Source organism: Halyomorpha halys, unplaced genomic scaffold (genome assembly GCF_000696795.3).
Source record: "Halyomorpha halys isolate HHAL.00 unplaced genomic scaffold, Hhal_1.1 Scaffold168.1, whole genome shotgun sequence".
Lineage (NCBI taxonomy): Eukaryota > Metazoa > Arthropoda > Insecta > Hemiptera > Pentatomidae > Halyomorpha > Halyomorpha halys.
In genome coordinates, this window is record NW_027111025.1 from 952,654 (window position 1) to 967,309 (window position 14,656).

General features: G+C 32.4%; 1 protein-coding gene across 3 annotated transcripts in view; it reads right to left on the reverse strand.

Annotated features, from left to right (window-relative positions):
• LOC106678915 (probable DNA double-strand break repair Rad50 ATPase) overlaps positions 1-14,656 on the reverse strand; it is a gene marked incomplete in the record, with an annotated part of 525,008 nt that overhangs the window by 20,894 nt on the left and 489,458 nt on the right. For 2 of the 3 annotated variants that reach the window (XM_067049130.1, XM_067049132.1), the window contains 5 exon segments: positions 906-1,131; positions 2,632-2,969; positions 5,178-5,276; positions 5,812-6,898; positions 12,022-12,512. In XM_067049130.1, coding sequence (XP_066905231.1) covers positions 906-1,131; positions 2,632-2,969; positions 5,178-5,276; positions 5,812-6,898; positions 12,022-12,512 — 2,241 coding nt within the window. 3 annotated transcript variants of the gene reach the window in all.

Here is a 14,656-nt window from a genome sequence, read left to right on the forward strand (position 1 = left end):
TATATAATAGTATATAATAATATAGTAAATATATAATAATATAAGTAGCAAGAAAAGCTAAGGCACTTGCACGGAGTTCACCTGCAACCCACCAGACTACACCACTGCAAGCCACACTAAAGCTCTTGAGCTTATAAATAATATTCTTTTGTAAAACCTAATGTTATTTTCATATCTTACTATTATTTATATGTATTACTTAATAATTTTTATTGAATAATAAAGGAAATTTAACAAAATATCACACTGAACTACCATAAAGAAATAGTAATATATGTAAATAACAATAAATTTCCTTCATTGTTCAATAAACATTTTTAAGTAATACATATAAAAAAATTAAGATATAAAAATAACAGTAAGTTTTTACAAAAGTATATTATTTTTAAGTTTGGGAGCTTTAGTGAGGCTTGCAGTGGTGTACTCCTGTGGGTTCCAGGTGAACAAAATGCAGGTTCCCTTGATCTTCTCGCTAAGATATCAATAAATATAAATAATTAAGAGTGTTGAAATCGAATGAGTGGTTTAGTGATAAGGAGTGTTCGGATGGTTTGGAGGTGGTGGGGTTATGGGAAGAGACAGAATATTTGTGTATAGATACTTAAGCTCGTGATAAACTTAGCAGGTTAAAAGGTTATAACCTCCTCAACCTTTTAAGTTTGAGTCTATGATTATATAATGGAATGTGCAACTAAAATTTTTGTTTCCTAAAGATACCATATTAGCAGAAACGTAGAACATTTTGTTTATTGTTTAATATTGGTCAAATATTTTTGCCTCTAAAATTTAACAACTTATAAAAAATAGTTAATTTCTTTTTTCAATAAATTTCTTATTCTATAAATATTTCTTATTTGTAAATAAATAATATTCTACAACCAAGAAGTTCATTATACAAAACTCACCCTGGGTAGTGACGTACTAAGCAAAGGTAGGTCGGTAAGAGCAGCCCTACTTGCTTCCAAGTCAAGCAGGGACTCGCCGTTATCGATTTCTGTAATCAGCTCCTGGATTCCTTGGGCAGTTTTAGTTTTTAGTTGGATATTTTCATTAATAAAGCCTGATTCATAAAAATTTCTCAGTTTGGAGTTAATTGAACCAACATCACTTTCACCAATTTCAGGCACCTTGCTAAAATATAAACAAGAATTTTAAAAAATAAATAAAATATTTTTCATTAAATTTATGCAAATAATAATAATAATAATAATAATAATAATAATAATAATATATATATATATATATTCGGAAATTATGAAGCAGATTGAACAAGACTCTTATTAGACCTGTTATAACGTATGAAAGAGTCATTGACAATTCAATAAATTGGCTTGTTGTTAATACCAACAAAACCAAATATATGATTCCTGGTCAACAGAGACGTTTTAACGAAGATTTTGTCCAAATTGATCATTACTCTTTCGAATGAATTGTGGAGTTTGTGTACCTCGGATCACAAGTTAATACCACCAATGAAGATACAGCAGAGATAAGGTGACGAATAGCATCGGCCAATAGGAGTTATTTTTGACAGCATCGGCACTTAGGTAGTACCTTACTATCAAGATCCACGAAAACTAGATTGTATAAAATGTTAATTCGACCAGTGCTAATCTACATCTCGGAAACTTGGGGATCTTTGAAGTCTGATGAAAGGGTTATCTTAACATTTGAGAGAAAGATACTCAGACACATCTATGGCCCAGTAAAGGATGGTGCAGCTTGGCGAAGATGCACGAACAGGGAGGTTTACTTGTTAATCGGTGAGCCTGATATTGGAAACATTGTGAGAATAGTTAGGCTGGGCAGGCCATGTGGCAAGGACATGAAACATGGCTGATGGTTTGATGGTGTTGAAGAGGATTCGAGAACCCTGCTCGGAGTGAGGAATTGGAGAGCAGCTGCACTTAACCGATTAAACTGGTGGAAGCTGCTTGAGGAGGCCAAGCCACAGTAATGGGTTGTCGCACCGATTGAAGAAGAAGAGGAACAGGCCAGGGGCAGTTATAAGGAGTCTGTTGTGGGAATTAATAAGAAGATTAACATACAGATGGCTACATAATGCAGGTTTATAGAGCCTTGTTGTAGCTTGGTGAGTTAAAGCAACTTTGATTAGCTCATGACTACAACTGTCAAGAATCTGTACGGGGGGGAGAACAACTTGACAACTTGACTTCCCACCATGGTTAGTATAGGATGGTAGCCTATAGATAACCCTTCTGTATGTCAGAAATGACTAGGAAGGGGGTCATTAAAAAAAAAAAAAAATGCAGGCTTATATTGGGTCATTAAGTATTATGTCTCAATACTGGTTAGAATCCTGCCTGGAGATTGACTTTTATTTTGTGGTGGTCTCACAAAATGAAAACTTGACCCCCCACCATGGTTGGAACAGGTTCCTTACCTATAGATTCAACTCCGACCCAGCTTATACAACACAATACTGTTATCGGACCATTGCTGGAGATAACTTATTAATTCAGTCAGAACAAATCTTTTAACTTGGCTATAAGAGCTCAATACTTCCCACTTTTAAAGCAAGCAATATCTAAGACGGTTGAGATAATGACTGATTTTAGTAAAATTTAATACTTTCTCACTTATTATTATTGTTATATACTTATGACTTACCTGGAAGTAGTGTAATCTTCCGAATCAGATGCAATAGGAGTAGAGAAGTCTTCATCCACTTTTTGATTTCCAGAAATCTTCTTTTTCGCCACACTAATCTCATTGTCTATTTCTTCTATCTTTTGGAAATCATTTGCAGAAAGGGAATCTGCAGAATCTAACATCATCTCGTCCAACTCTTCTCTTAGGCTTTTACCTTCGCTCTCTTGATTCATCGAGTTGCTTAATTCTTCCAGCAGTCTGTCTTTCTCTTCAAGTTTGGCTTCAAACTCCTTCCTCAGTTCTTCTTTATTCGCTCTCTCTAAACTGACCACGTACCTCAGATCGTCTATTGCCAACTATGAATAAAAAGAAATTTTGTATAAACAAATTAAAAAAATAAATAAATATCAGACAATGAATAAAAACCATGAACAAGGATCTAAAATATTGTTTAATTGATGTAAATTTTTTCATTTAACCAGCTCAAAATATACTTAGATTTGTTTTCTACTGAATAATTTTAACCCTTTTGGAGTTGATATAAATTTTAATTTTTTATAATACCATTTCATTTTGCCAAATAATAAATACATCATGAAGGAGATGATTCAGGCTGACATTAGCTTTCAATTATTTATCACTTAACAACATTTCGACCCCTAATGTAGGTCTTTATTAGGCTGTTGTGTCTCCACAGCCCTAATCATTGCCTTCAAATTCACAAATGGACAGTCATCTGTATATAAAATGAAATAGGTTATGCTTTAGGTCCTTGTTCTAGATTTTATTTACACTAAAAAAACAACTATCAGGAAATATATCAACTAAAATCTCATTAACACTAACTTAGCATTTCCTTTATGTATTTTTTTTTCTAATGAAGAAGAATGAAATCAAGAAAAAAATGCTTTTTCATTTCATAGTATTATTGATAAAGAAAAAAATAATTATTTTAGTAATTAGTCAATTTTAATAATTATTATTTAGAGCAGCAATTATGATGTTTTCTTTAGTTTATTGTTATTTTTTAATGATTACTGCATAAAAGTATTTTATAATTAATTTTTCGATGATGGGTTCATAAGGATCATTATCCAAAAATCATAGCACTTCTTATTGCGACTGAGAATTCTAAGAGATTGTAATTGGGGAAATAAGAGGGTGAATGAAAAAATTAGATACAGCAACTTTTGCCATTGAAAAATGATTTTGCTGCAATGAAAATAAATGGCATAGAATATAATTAAAAAACAAACAAGCAGTAGATAATATATAACAATGTTTTGTATATGACATTTGTTATATATTATATAATAATATAAAGCAAATCAAAAGTCCGCAATCTAAAACTGAACTGAGAAAGTAAATATTACAAATAGGCTTTCAAAGAGTGTTAATAGACTTTTCTCAAGTATCTCTAGCCCCTTGGTTGCTACGGATCACTCCCCCAACCATCATTGGGTCAGGCTTCAACAGGTACTGGCATTGGGTTTCATTCAAATGGATGCTTATATTTTTGTCCTGACTCATGAACAAGAAGATTTTCTTCCGGGATGGGCATTCATGGATATCCCAATACAAACAATTTAAAAAAGTCTATGTAAGAATACATGGAAGTATGTTTCTTCTACAACATACTTAACTCAAAAGTAAAGTAGAAAAAAATAACTGTGTTATGGGATGTTGATGGATTTCCAACCAGGAAGAAACTCTGCTGGTACACCAACCTGGGAATGAAGAACTGATATAGCTAATGATGATCGGTAGAGTGAATGGTAGTGGCCAAGGGGTCAGAGATGCTCTAGAAAACTCTATTACTGCACATTCCAACTTTATTAACACTTAATTTCTCAATTTAGAATAAAAAATTGATTGGTTAAAAAACTTTTTTAAAATTATAAGGCTCAATTAAATGTTATTTCATACAACCTATCCAGCTAAAAGGCAATTTAAATTAAATATGTATTGTATTAATTCATTGTAAACTTTGTTTTTAATTTAAAAAATTGATATCAAACTTCAACTTAAACAACCACTGATATAAATTAATACAAGGAACATAATATGGATTACTATTATTATATTATGTATTATTATGATATAAATATTGTTCTAATTAATAGATCACTAAAATCTCTATTGATGATTAACAAAAATAAAGCATGCTAGAAATTTGTATACGCCATTTCATCAAATGCATAGATAAAGCTGCAGGTACTAATATCAACATAAATATTAACTTAGACATCGGGTGAGAAGAGAGAGTCAACTCATATGGAAGACATGCTTTAAAGGAAAAAACTATTCTACACATCCATTCAATGCAATGTTAACAACAATAATAGGTAAGCATAAAATAAAATGGAAGAATGTTATGAAAATCATTTCTGGGTTTTTTCATGCTGGTTAGTTAGTGGTAAATAGCCTCCACCGAATCTAAAAAAAAAATATATATATATATAACAGAAATTAAAATTTGAAAAATGTTATGCAAATTCAAACATTGTTTTAGAAGCATAAAAAGCATTCCCGATGGCAATTTCAAAAAAAATTGTATATCACACCTCAAGAGTCTGAACCTCCTCTCTCAATTCACCAATAGTCACATCACTTTCCATTATGTCACGAGTTAACTGGTTAATTCTGTTTTTTAGAGTACTCACCTACAACATAAATTAAGTGTTCTGTTTTGAAGACAAAAACATCAAATGTATTACTTTCAAAGGAAACTCATTTTCAGATATTGTTAAAAATTGTAACAAAAATGATGCAATACAACGCGAGTCAGATAAATTCAGTAATCTAAATTAATAATTAAAAGACAAAATGAAAGAAGGCAAAGCTACCATTGATTTATTTATGTATCTCAAATAAGACAAAAATTTTCTACTACCTCTGGTAACTGAGAAATGCCATAAACAAATAAACAATTACATGAACAACACCGATAGCAACCGCAGTACTAGCTAAGCTTCCTGACTCGCGTTGAATTGCGGGAGTAGACTCAGTCAGCTGAGGTCTACGTCCTACAGAATTGGGAGCAGATACATTTGATTCATTTCTTGAAGGCGCTACAGAAGCTGCCGGAGTAGCAACTTTAGGAGGCGCTTGGTCCGTAGAAAAAGCTGATTTATTACTTCCAATATTACTAGAGAAAGCTTTATTACTTCCAATATCACTAGCTGGTTTTGTAAGTACCTCAGCTTTCCTGTCGGCCTCCATATCAAACTTCTCGTCTCGCATTTTTTCTAATTCTTGTTCTAACTGCATGCCTTTCTTCTTCTGGATTTCTAATTGCCCTAACATAGGCCCTTCAACTTGCTTTTTAAGATTTTCCAATTCAGCTAGACATTCCTGAAGTTCTTGATTTAGTTTCCTTTCTTCCCTTTCCAATGCATCCCTCTCAACTTCCCTCTTCTTGAGAGCTTCAGTCAGTACTTTCATTTCCTGCTCTAATTGAAGCAACTTTTCATGTAATTGAGCATTTTCAGCGGACACCTTTTTAGATTGATTTAACTTATGTTCTGTTTCAGCAAGTTTTGCTTCTTTATCAGATAAAGCATCCTCTTTCTCCTTCAATTGTTTGGAATAATTTCCTTCCAAATTAGAAAACATCCCATCAAATTCTTGCAAGGTTTCTTGGTACATATGCTCTTTTAATTCCAAATCTTTTATTCTTCGTTTCATCTCGATACGCTCCTTGGCCATTTTTGTCATTTTTTCAAAAGCCTCAATGTCTTGGCCAGGATCCCGGTCAAGAATTTTAATTATATTAGTATCTTTGTTGTCCAAAATAATTTCTAGGTCATGTACTTTGTTCCGTAAAGCTTCCTCTGCATTTCGGGATTCTTGAAGCATCTTGTTTTCAGCATTAAGCCTTGCTTCCAGAGCCTGTAGTTTTAAAATTAATTCTTCCTCCTTCGGATTCATTGGACCAGTTGGTACTCCAGGCACTACAGGTACTCCAGCATGAGCAGGATGAGCAGGGGGTATTCCTGCTATAGGTGCAGTTTGAGACTGCTGCTGCATTGCTACCATCATTCTCCACATATTCCACATTAACAGAGCAGGCATTGTATTTTCAAGCATTTGTAATCTGTATCTTACTTCCATCTCTCTCTCTTCTAATTCTTTGTTCTTTCTTTCATAATTCTTGACCAGAGATTCCATTTGTGAAGCCTGTTTATGCTCTTCTTCTCTGGCTGCCATTTCTCGACTAAGCTGTTCCAATTGAGCTTTCAAACAATTTTTCTTTTCTCCGACTGCACTTAACTTTAGCTCCAATCTGAAACATAAATTAAATAAAATCATTAAAATTAAAAAAAAACTTCATAATAAAATTTTACATTATAATTTTATTATAGTAATCAATGGTTATAAGGTAGCCTTGTAAGTCCTGAGGACATTCTATTCAATTCAAACACTATTCAGGATAAGTTGCTAAATCTTGGAGCAGGTGCGGAATAAGGACCAATTGACAAAACTGCTCAAAGATGAGAACATGATTTAGACAAATAAGAAGAAGGGAGATCTGCACACTACTCAAAGGATTACATTAAACTATAACATAGTAACTTCTACCAATACATGCAGCTTATTCTCAATAATGATTGTTTTAGGATAACTTAATTTATTTATAATAGACAATAAAAAAAATAATTTTTTTTCAAACAGGTAGGTAGGCAATATTTTGCAAAAAAGCCTGTATGTACGACAACACATTTAAACTCATATCAATTTCCTAATTTGGTTAATTATTATAAAATACTTTAGCATACTGAAGGGTGCCAGTTATGCCCTAGGTCAAATCATAGTGAGAATGAAAACACAATCAAATAATAGCAGGAAACATAATAACAAAAGAAGAATTTTCATATGTATCAAATAATCCTTATAACAATAATTATTATAAATATTCTTGGATTTTAGCAATTATTGCTGATAAGAAGAAATTTTCCTTTTTAAATTAGGCTTTTTAATAACTTTTATAAAAATCAAATAATAATCCATCTAGAATATAAACATCCTAATTTTTAATTTGCCATTTATTTTTTGTTATTGAGAATTATTTCTTTAAATAAAGAATCAATCATATATGAATAAGAAGCCATCAAATACGAATATAATAAATCTAGAATGTCCATGGTAATATCTGTACTGAAAGAAATTACATAGAAAGATGAAAATTATGGCAAAATTATGTCTGTGTAAGAGGTAGGTACCACTTGTAAGCTAGACATTAAACAGGGTAATACTAAAAACCTTTATAAAAGAAAACAAAAAACACTAAAGCCAGGTAAAAAAAAAAAAATGTAAAAATCCTGTTTAATCCATAATAAGTATAACTGTGAGCCATTTTACCCATGTCTAGGTAAGAACTTTTATATTATTTATTTGGAAAAGAAATAATATATCAAAAAAACGTTAGAAAAAAAATTACATTTATCGAACCATCCTATAAAAATAAATTTGGTATACATACCTTAAACTATATGGTACTATATCTGTTCAATCGCTTACCAGAAGAACTAATAAATAAATCAACCACAAAAAAAAAAACTAAAAAAGAAATATTTAACTGGGTATTTTCTAAATTCTATGACTTCCAATAATTGATTTTGATTCATCAAATGTATTTTTTCTTAACTCCACATAATTATTTATTATATTACGATTAGAATTAGCAATGTACGGGTGTGCTTAGTAATAGACATTATTATAATTTCAGTCCTTCCTCAGTACTAAGAAAAAACAATAAAATAACAACCATAATGAATATTACAGAATAACTAGAAAATAACGGAAAATCTAGATATATAAATAGTCTTGAAAAAAAATGTATAGTCTAAGTATTATGTGAAGATAAAAGCTATTATAAAAGAGGAAAGATTAAAAAATATATATAAACCTGTTAAGGGTGCAGCACTTTATAAGGAAGTACTGTTACAAGACCAACAGTTGTGCAATGAGGTAATTTGGACAGAATAACGCTCAACCACCAGATTTTTATAAAATAAGAGTAGCCATTTAATGAGGCTGAGTAGACTCTGGAGGGCTCCTATACCCACAGGGCTGACTCATGCATTGAATCTAATTCTAGTAATTTTTGTTGAATTAATATTAATAATTTGAACAAAAACCCATGAAGGATCAGGAGTTCAGTACTCTGTAAAAAAAAGTACTGTTTTTAGAACAACGGTTATACAAGGAGATGATCATGCTCAATTGCCATTTTTTTTTCCTAATTAAGGGTACCCACTTTATGATGCTGGGTGGACCCCAGGAGAGCTCCAGAACTCACAGGGTTGACTTATAGCTACAATAACAGAATAAATAATTATCTGCCTTAGCTAGATTTGTCCCCAGGTCCTTGGGGTTAGTAGCACAGTGCCTTACCTCTGTGCTACCCCCCAAATATTTGTTATAGTAAAAATGTTTCATTAATTAGTTTAAATCTCACATTTCAGTTTTAGATACCTAAATTTTTGTTTGAGGATCAAATATTTTTAAAATATGTTCACTTTTGGGTTTGAATATTTTGTATTTATATATTACTTACACTAAAAAATGTATTATTTTATTATTGTTAAGCATTTTGTCATTATTATATCCAATTATATACAGGAGTTAAGAAAAATCATCGACTAAGAATGAAATGCTCATGGAAAATGTCAAGTGAGCAAAAAGTAGGTCACCCTTACCCAGTTGACACCCTTTGCACTATATAAATCCTCAATGATGCAATTAGAATAGCAAACACACATAGTAATATTCATTAGTTATAATATTAAAACATTATAATTAACAAGGATGCAGATGCGATACATTTTGTTTCAAACAACTTTCCGAACGATGTTATGGAGAAGCATTCTTAAATTGGCGTTTAAACAATATTTTTTATAACTGAATACAGTAATAAAAAGGCCATTTATAGTTTATAATAGTTAAATAGAGAAAAAAATTTCACCAAATTGTAATGGATGAAAAAATGAAATAAAACAAATTCAAGGACAGGAGGGGGTAAAAATTGTAGATCGTAGAACACGGCATCTTTACCTTCCATTGTTGCCTAGTTTTGTCTTCTTTCTTGATTTTTTAGTTTAAAAAACAAGAAACTAGCGATTTTGAAGTCCTCACTCGAGAACTTTTAATAAACATAGCCTTAGTTTGGGAATTGTAACCTCAATCACATGGAAACCGATATCGATTCGTAATGGGCTTCGATCTAAGATTCTTCTCTTCGTTAATTTTCACTTACCTATGTATGGGATATATAGTAAGGGAGAGTGTAGCGATCGTGAAAAAATTTGAATTCCATTTTTCGACGAAAATAGGTCTGTATGAGTGCGAAAAGGGTCTCTGTGTGTGCGTGAACAGCCTAGTTCAAAAACGGAAAGTTGTACGAAACTGAAATTAAATATTTAAGGTGGGTAAACTTGATGACTTTTCGATAAAATCAACTGAACGGAAGTGTCACTTTATAGAATCGATTTTTCATGTTTTATTTTTAGATTTTCTGGAAAACATATAAAGATTTTGCTTAAACTCGACATATGAATGTAGAATTATATGGTCTTTAATAAAAAGGAGGTTTTATCCTCATTGAAATACTCCGATAGGACTTAAATAATATTTTTTAAAAATTTTACTTTTAAGCACATTTAATTGTGTATATTCGGAAAAAAATAAAAACTCTCATTTGGTAATTATAACAATGGATGAATACAAAATACTAAAGAATTATACGAAACTCATAATTTTTAACTACTAATACAAAACATAGTTCTCATGAATAGCAGAATTGTTCTACAGCTTTAAAAAAGGCCAGTTCTTAAACTTGCACACTCTCAAAAGAAGAACTAATTCAGGAACATTACCTCTGATATATTCTTACATAGACTGATTGAAGGAAGTTGGGAAATATACTTCTTTCGGGAGTATACGGAGCGCTAGTAGTGGCCGTTATGAGAACTATTGATAAAGGTTTTCGTGTAAGGTATATAGTGTATGTTTCTAAAAAAGTTTTCTTATTTTATAAATAAACACGTTGATGATCATTTGTTATTAAAATTTAATTTTTAAAAGCTCAGACATCATGGGCATACCCAACGGGGGGGGGCAGGAGGGGGCAGCTGCCCCCCCTCTAGAAGTGAAAAAAATATTAACTTAATAAAAAAAATTTTTTTTTCAACCAAATACTAATCGCAATAACTAATAAAGCACTGCTATAATTTGTATCATTTTCTTAAAATTTTGGTTTCATTCGCCTTTTCTGTGCTGAAATGTTACAACCTGACTATGATTTACCCCTCTCCCCACCGATTGATCATGGATTGATAGATGGATTGACGATGGATCATAATTGATCATGGAAGGATACATAGTTCTCATGAATAGCAGAATAGTTTTGGATAAAACCGCCGAGATATGTAGTCGTTATCCGAGAAACATAAAATATTAAACATGGATTAGTTTTGGTCCAGAGCTTTATAAACGGTCAGTTCTTAAACTTGGGCACTCTCAGAAGAAGTACTAATTTATGGATTTTACCTCTGATATAATTTTTTCAAAGACTGATTGAAAGAACTAGGAAATATATTTCTTTCGGGAGTGTAGCGCTCCTGATGGCCGTTATGAGAACTATTGATAACAGTTTTCGTGTAAAGTATATAGAGTACGTAATTTCTAATTTTTTGGAAATTCATGCCTGGGCTTTTAAAAATTATATTCTAATTACAAACGATCATTAACAAGTTTATTTATAAAATAAGAAAACTTTAAAACTAATTTAACCATAAATTGATTAGTGTTTATAGAGAGTTGGGTTCCAACCACAAATAAAAAATGGAAATGGTCTACTAGTGATATCTATATCTCTTAAGCGAGCATAGCGAGCGAAAGCCGTCCCCTAACATTCTATAAAGCATTAAAGATGTTATATTTATACATATTCATTTGTGGGTTATAATTAACACAATTATTATTAATGCGAGTATGAGATTAACAAATCCCCAAAAGATCCTCTTCAGTTGAGATTGGGACCTAAATTAAATAATCTCGAAATTTCTGATATGTTCCAAAGCTTCTATGTTTTAGATCACTCGGCTATCGTGAGGGGTGGTAAGCTTTTGGCGTTAATGACCGGTAGGCTTTACGTCTTAATTTCTGAATAAACAAACAAAAGATTCTTCTCTAGAAGCCAATCCCAAATGATCATATGACAAAAATTTAGGAGAATTATCAAAAGCAGAAATAAGAGGAAGTACAGAAACATAAAATAACAAATTGACAAAGAAAATAAAGTACAAACAGTTTAAAAAAGGGAAATGAACAAATGACGACTGATAGTCGTCTGGAGCATTAGGCATCGCCCCGATTCTACATAAATAGATTTTGCTTTGAACTTACTTCTGACACCTAAGACGCGTGTCGTTCTCTGCCTCCTCCAGCTCGCAACGCTCCTCCTCCAGAGCCCTGTTCTCCAACTCCAGCTTGGCTATCCGGTCCCTCAGGTGCCTCACCTCCGCTTCCAGCCTCGCCTCCTTCTCCACCCTGGTCCTCAGGAGCCTCGTCATCTCATCCGGCTTGGCCTCGTAGACAGCCAACCTGGACTCCAAGGTCTCCGCTCTTTCGCGGTAATAGGCCAGTTGCTTGAGGGGTGGTACTTCTGGCTGAAGCGTTCCAGTCTCGATTTTCTCTCTTATCCTGGAAAGCTTTTCCAGCTCGGTGCTCAGGTCCCCGTGTTCGGCCCTCGGTTCTGTCTGAGTCCCTCTGCTGGCCAACTCCGACTCCTCGAATATACCGCTTTCTTGGAGGCAGTCTTTTCTCTCCGTGAATGGAAGGACGGTGGCGATGATCCTGCTGGATCCTCTTATTTCCTCGGATTGTAGGTTTCTCGACTGTGAAAACATGAAATAAAGAGAAAAAATGATAATTATAGTTTATAAAGAAGAGAAAAAAGTGGGGGTTTTATTTTAAATTAATTTATTCATAATTTGGTCATCAGTGTTGGTTGGCTTTGATAGTAATTTGTCGGAACTAACTAAGGTTCAAAACGTAACAAAAAACAAAATAATTGAAGATTTTTTATTATATTTGAACCCTGAAAACTGTCAAATGATTGCTTTTGGTATTTGGTAGGAGAACTATGTGAGCCTACTGGTCTATTTTGCCAGCCCCCAGCGGCTACTTAAAAGTTCCGAACCAATCGCTCTGGGATTTCACTCCATCCCGCACAATCGTAACGTCCCTTGTATCAAATGATAATGTAAAGGCTTCGCCACTTATCTACTCCTACCAAGGGTTCCACCATTTTCCTACGAATACCAAATGGATTCCATCGTAAAAAAAAAGTTGGGAACCAATATTACAGAATGAAACAAATTATAAAATGTGTTTAAATTCTTTAAGTATTTTTTAAAAACTTTTATTAGAAAGCAAGGAAGGCAAATTCTAATAATTCGAAAGCCACAGAAATGCATAATGGAAAAATATGATTTAAGATTTACCACCTTCTAGCGACGTAAAAGTGATATTTCTTCACCTGACCACAGAAATGTTATGTATGTTATTTACAAAGGGAAGATTAATGGGAAAAATGAGAAAAGTTGATAATATTGCATTGATTTTTCTTTTCCCAGAGAATGATCCTAGATATCCTACATAGTAGTTTTTAATATTTATCGTATAATAATTTTCATATAATTTGTAGATTTTCTATATCTATTTGTTATTTACGTATTTTTCATACATATTTGTATCTTTATCACTATTTTTATCCAGTATTCTTTTAAAGGCACATAGGGTTGAAAGCAAAATACAAAAAAATAAAAGGGTGAAAGGATAGAAAAGGAAGAAAGAGAGAGAGAAAAAAAAAAGGTGGGACTAACAAATAAAAAATTATAAATATAGAAAGAAGGGAAAAAAATCTGAAAAAGATAAAAGAACCAAAGAGATGAAACGAAAAAAAAAATTATATTCTATTATTATATATTATTACTGTTTATAATTATTAATATTTACTTGTTAGGCCTATTTATCGTAAGATCAAAAATATTATCTGATTAGATTAAAATAAGTATGCTGTGTGGCTAGCAGCCCAATGAAGCTGGGCATCACAACTTTGTAGTTTTTTAATAAAGTTCTTCCCCTTGTGTCCCTCCTATTAATTACTGATGGAGCATGTGATTTTATGGGGAAGAAAGTAGCTTAAGCTGATTTAATCTCTCTTTTTCTATTATTTTTTCTAGGCTCAAATTCAGGTTGATATCTAGTGGGGGTAGAGCGACTCATGTGAGTTGTGTACTGTAGGCCGATGGGCCCAACCAGCAACTGCACTCCCAGCACTACTTAATTTAAGTATTCAAAACTATCGCCCAACCCTACTCGACCACCCCACTCCAAAGTATCGATTTCACTGTAATTATTTAAACATTTCATAATTAAAACTAGTTATCAATTAACAAACGATGTTGTGAAACAATAGAGCCTATTGTGGGGTATTTAAGGGAAGAAAGTATACGAGTGACGTCAGTGGATGAAAAGTATTCCAAGAACAATTAATTGTATCTACATGAGTTTCAACTTTGCTGAGGCAAGTTTGAACTCACTCACTTATATTTTACTTTCACTAGTGTTGAAATGGAGGAAGGTTGTGGGTTTTGGTTTTTCCAACACACAACCTTTCTTTCTAGCAGGTTGTCCAAATGTTATTTTGGTTACGTGTTGGAAAAACCAAAATACACACGCTACTTCCATTTCAACCCTATTCAGATCTGGCTCAAACCTCGAATTAGTTGTATCAAAACAATGTAGAATAAATTGTAATAGACATTTGTTAGTAATGTTTTAATTGTAATAGTTATTAATTTTAAATTATACTTTATAGATTGTAGTTTTTAATAAGTAAGCAGTTGAAGAAATTATTTAAACTGTTTGTTTTTTATATTAGGGTTTGACTAAATGTCGCCTAAATATAGTTGTATTATTGACTGATCCTCAAGACCTACTAAAATATATATCTACGACAGTCAAGAAAAAAAGT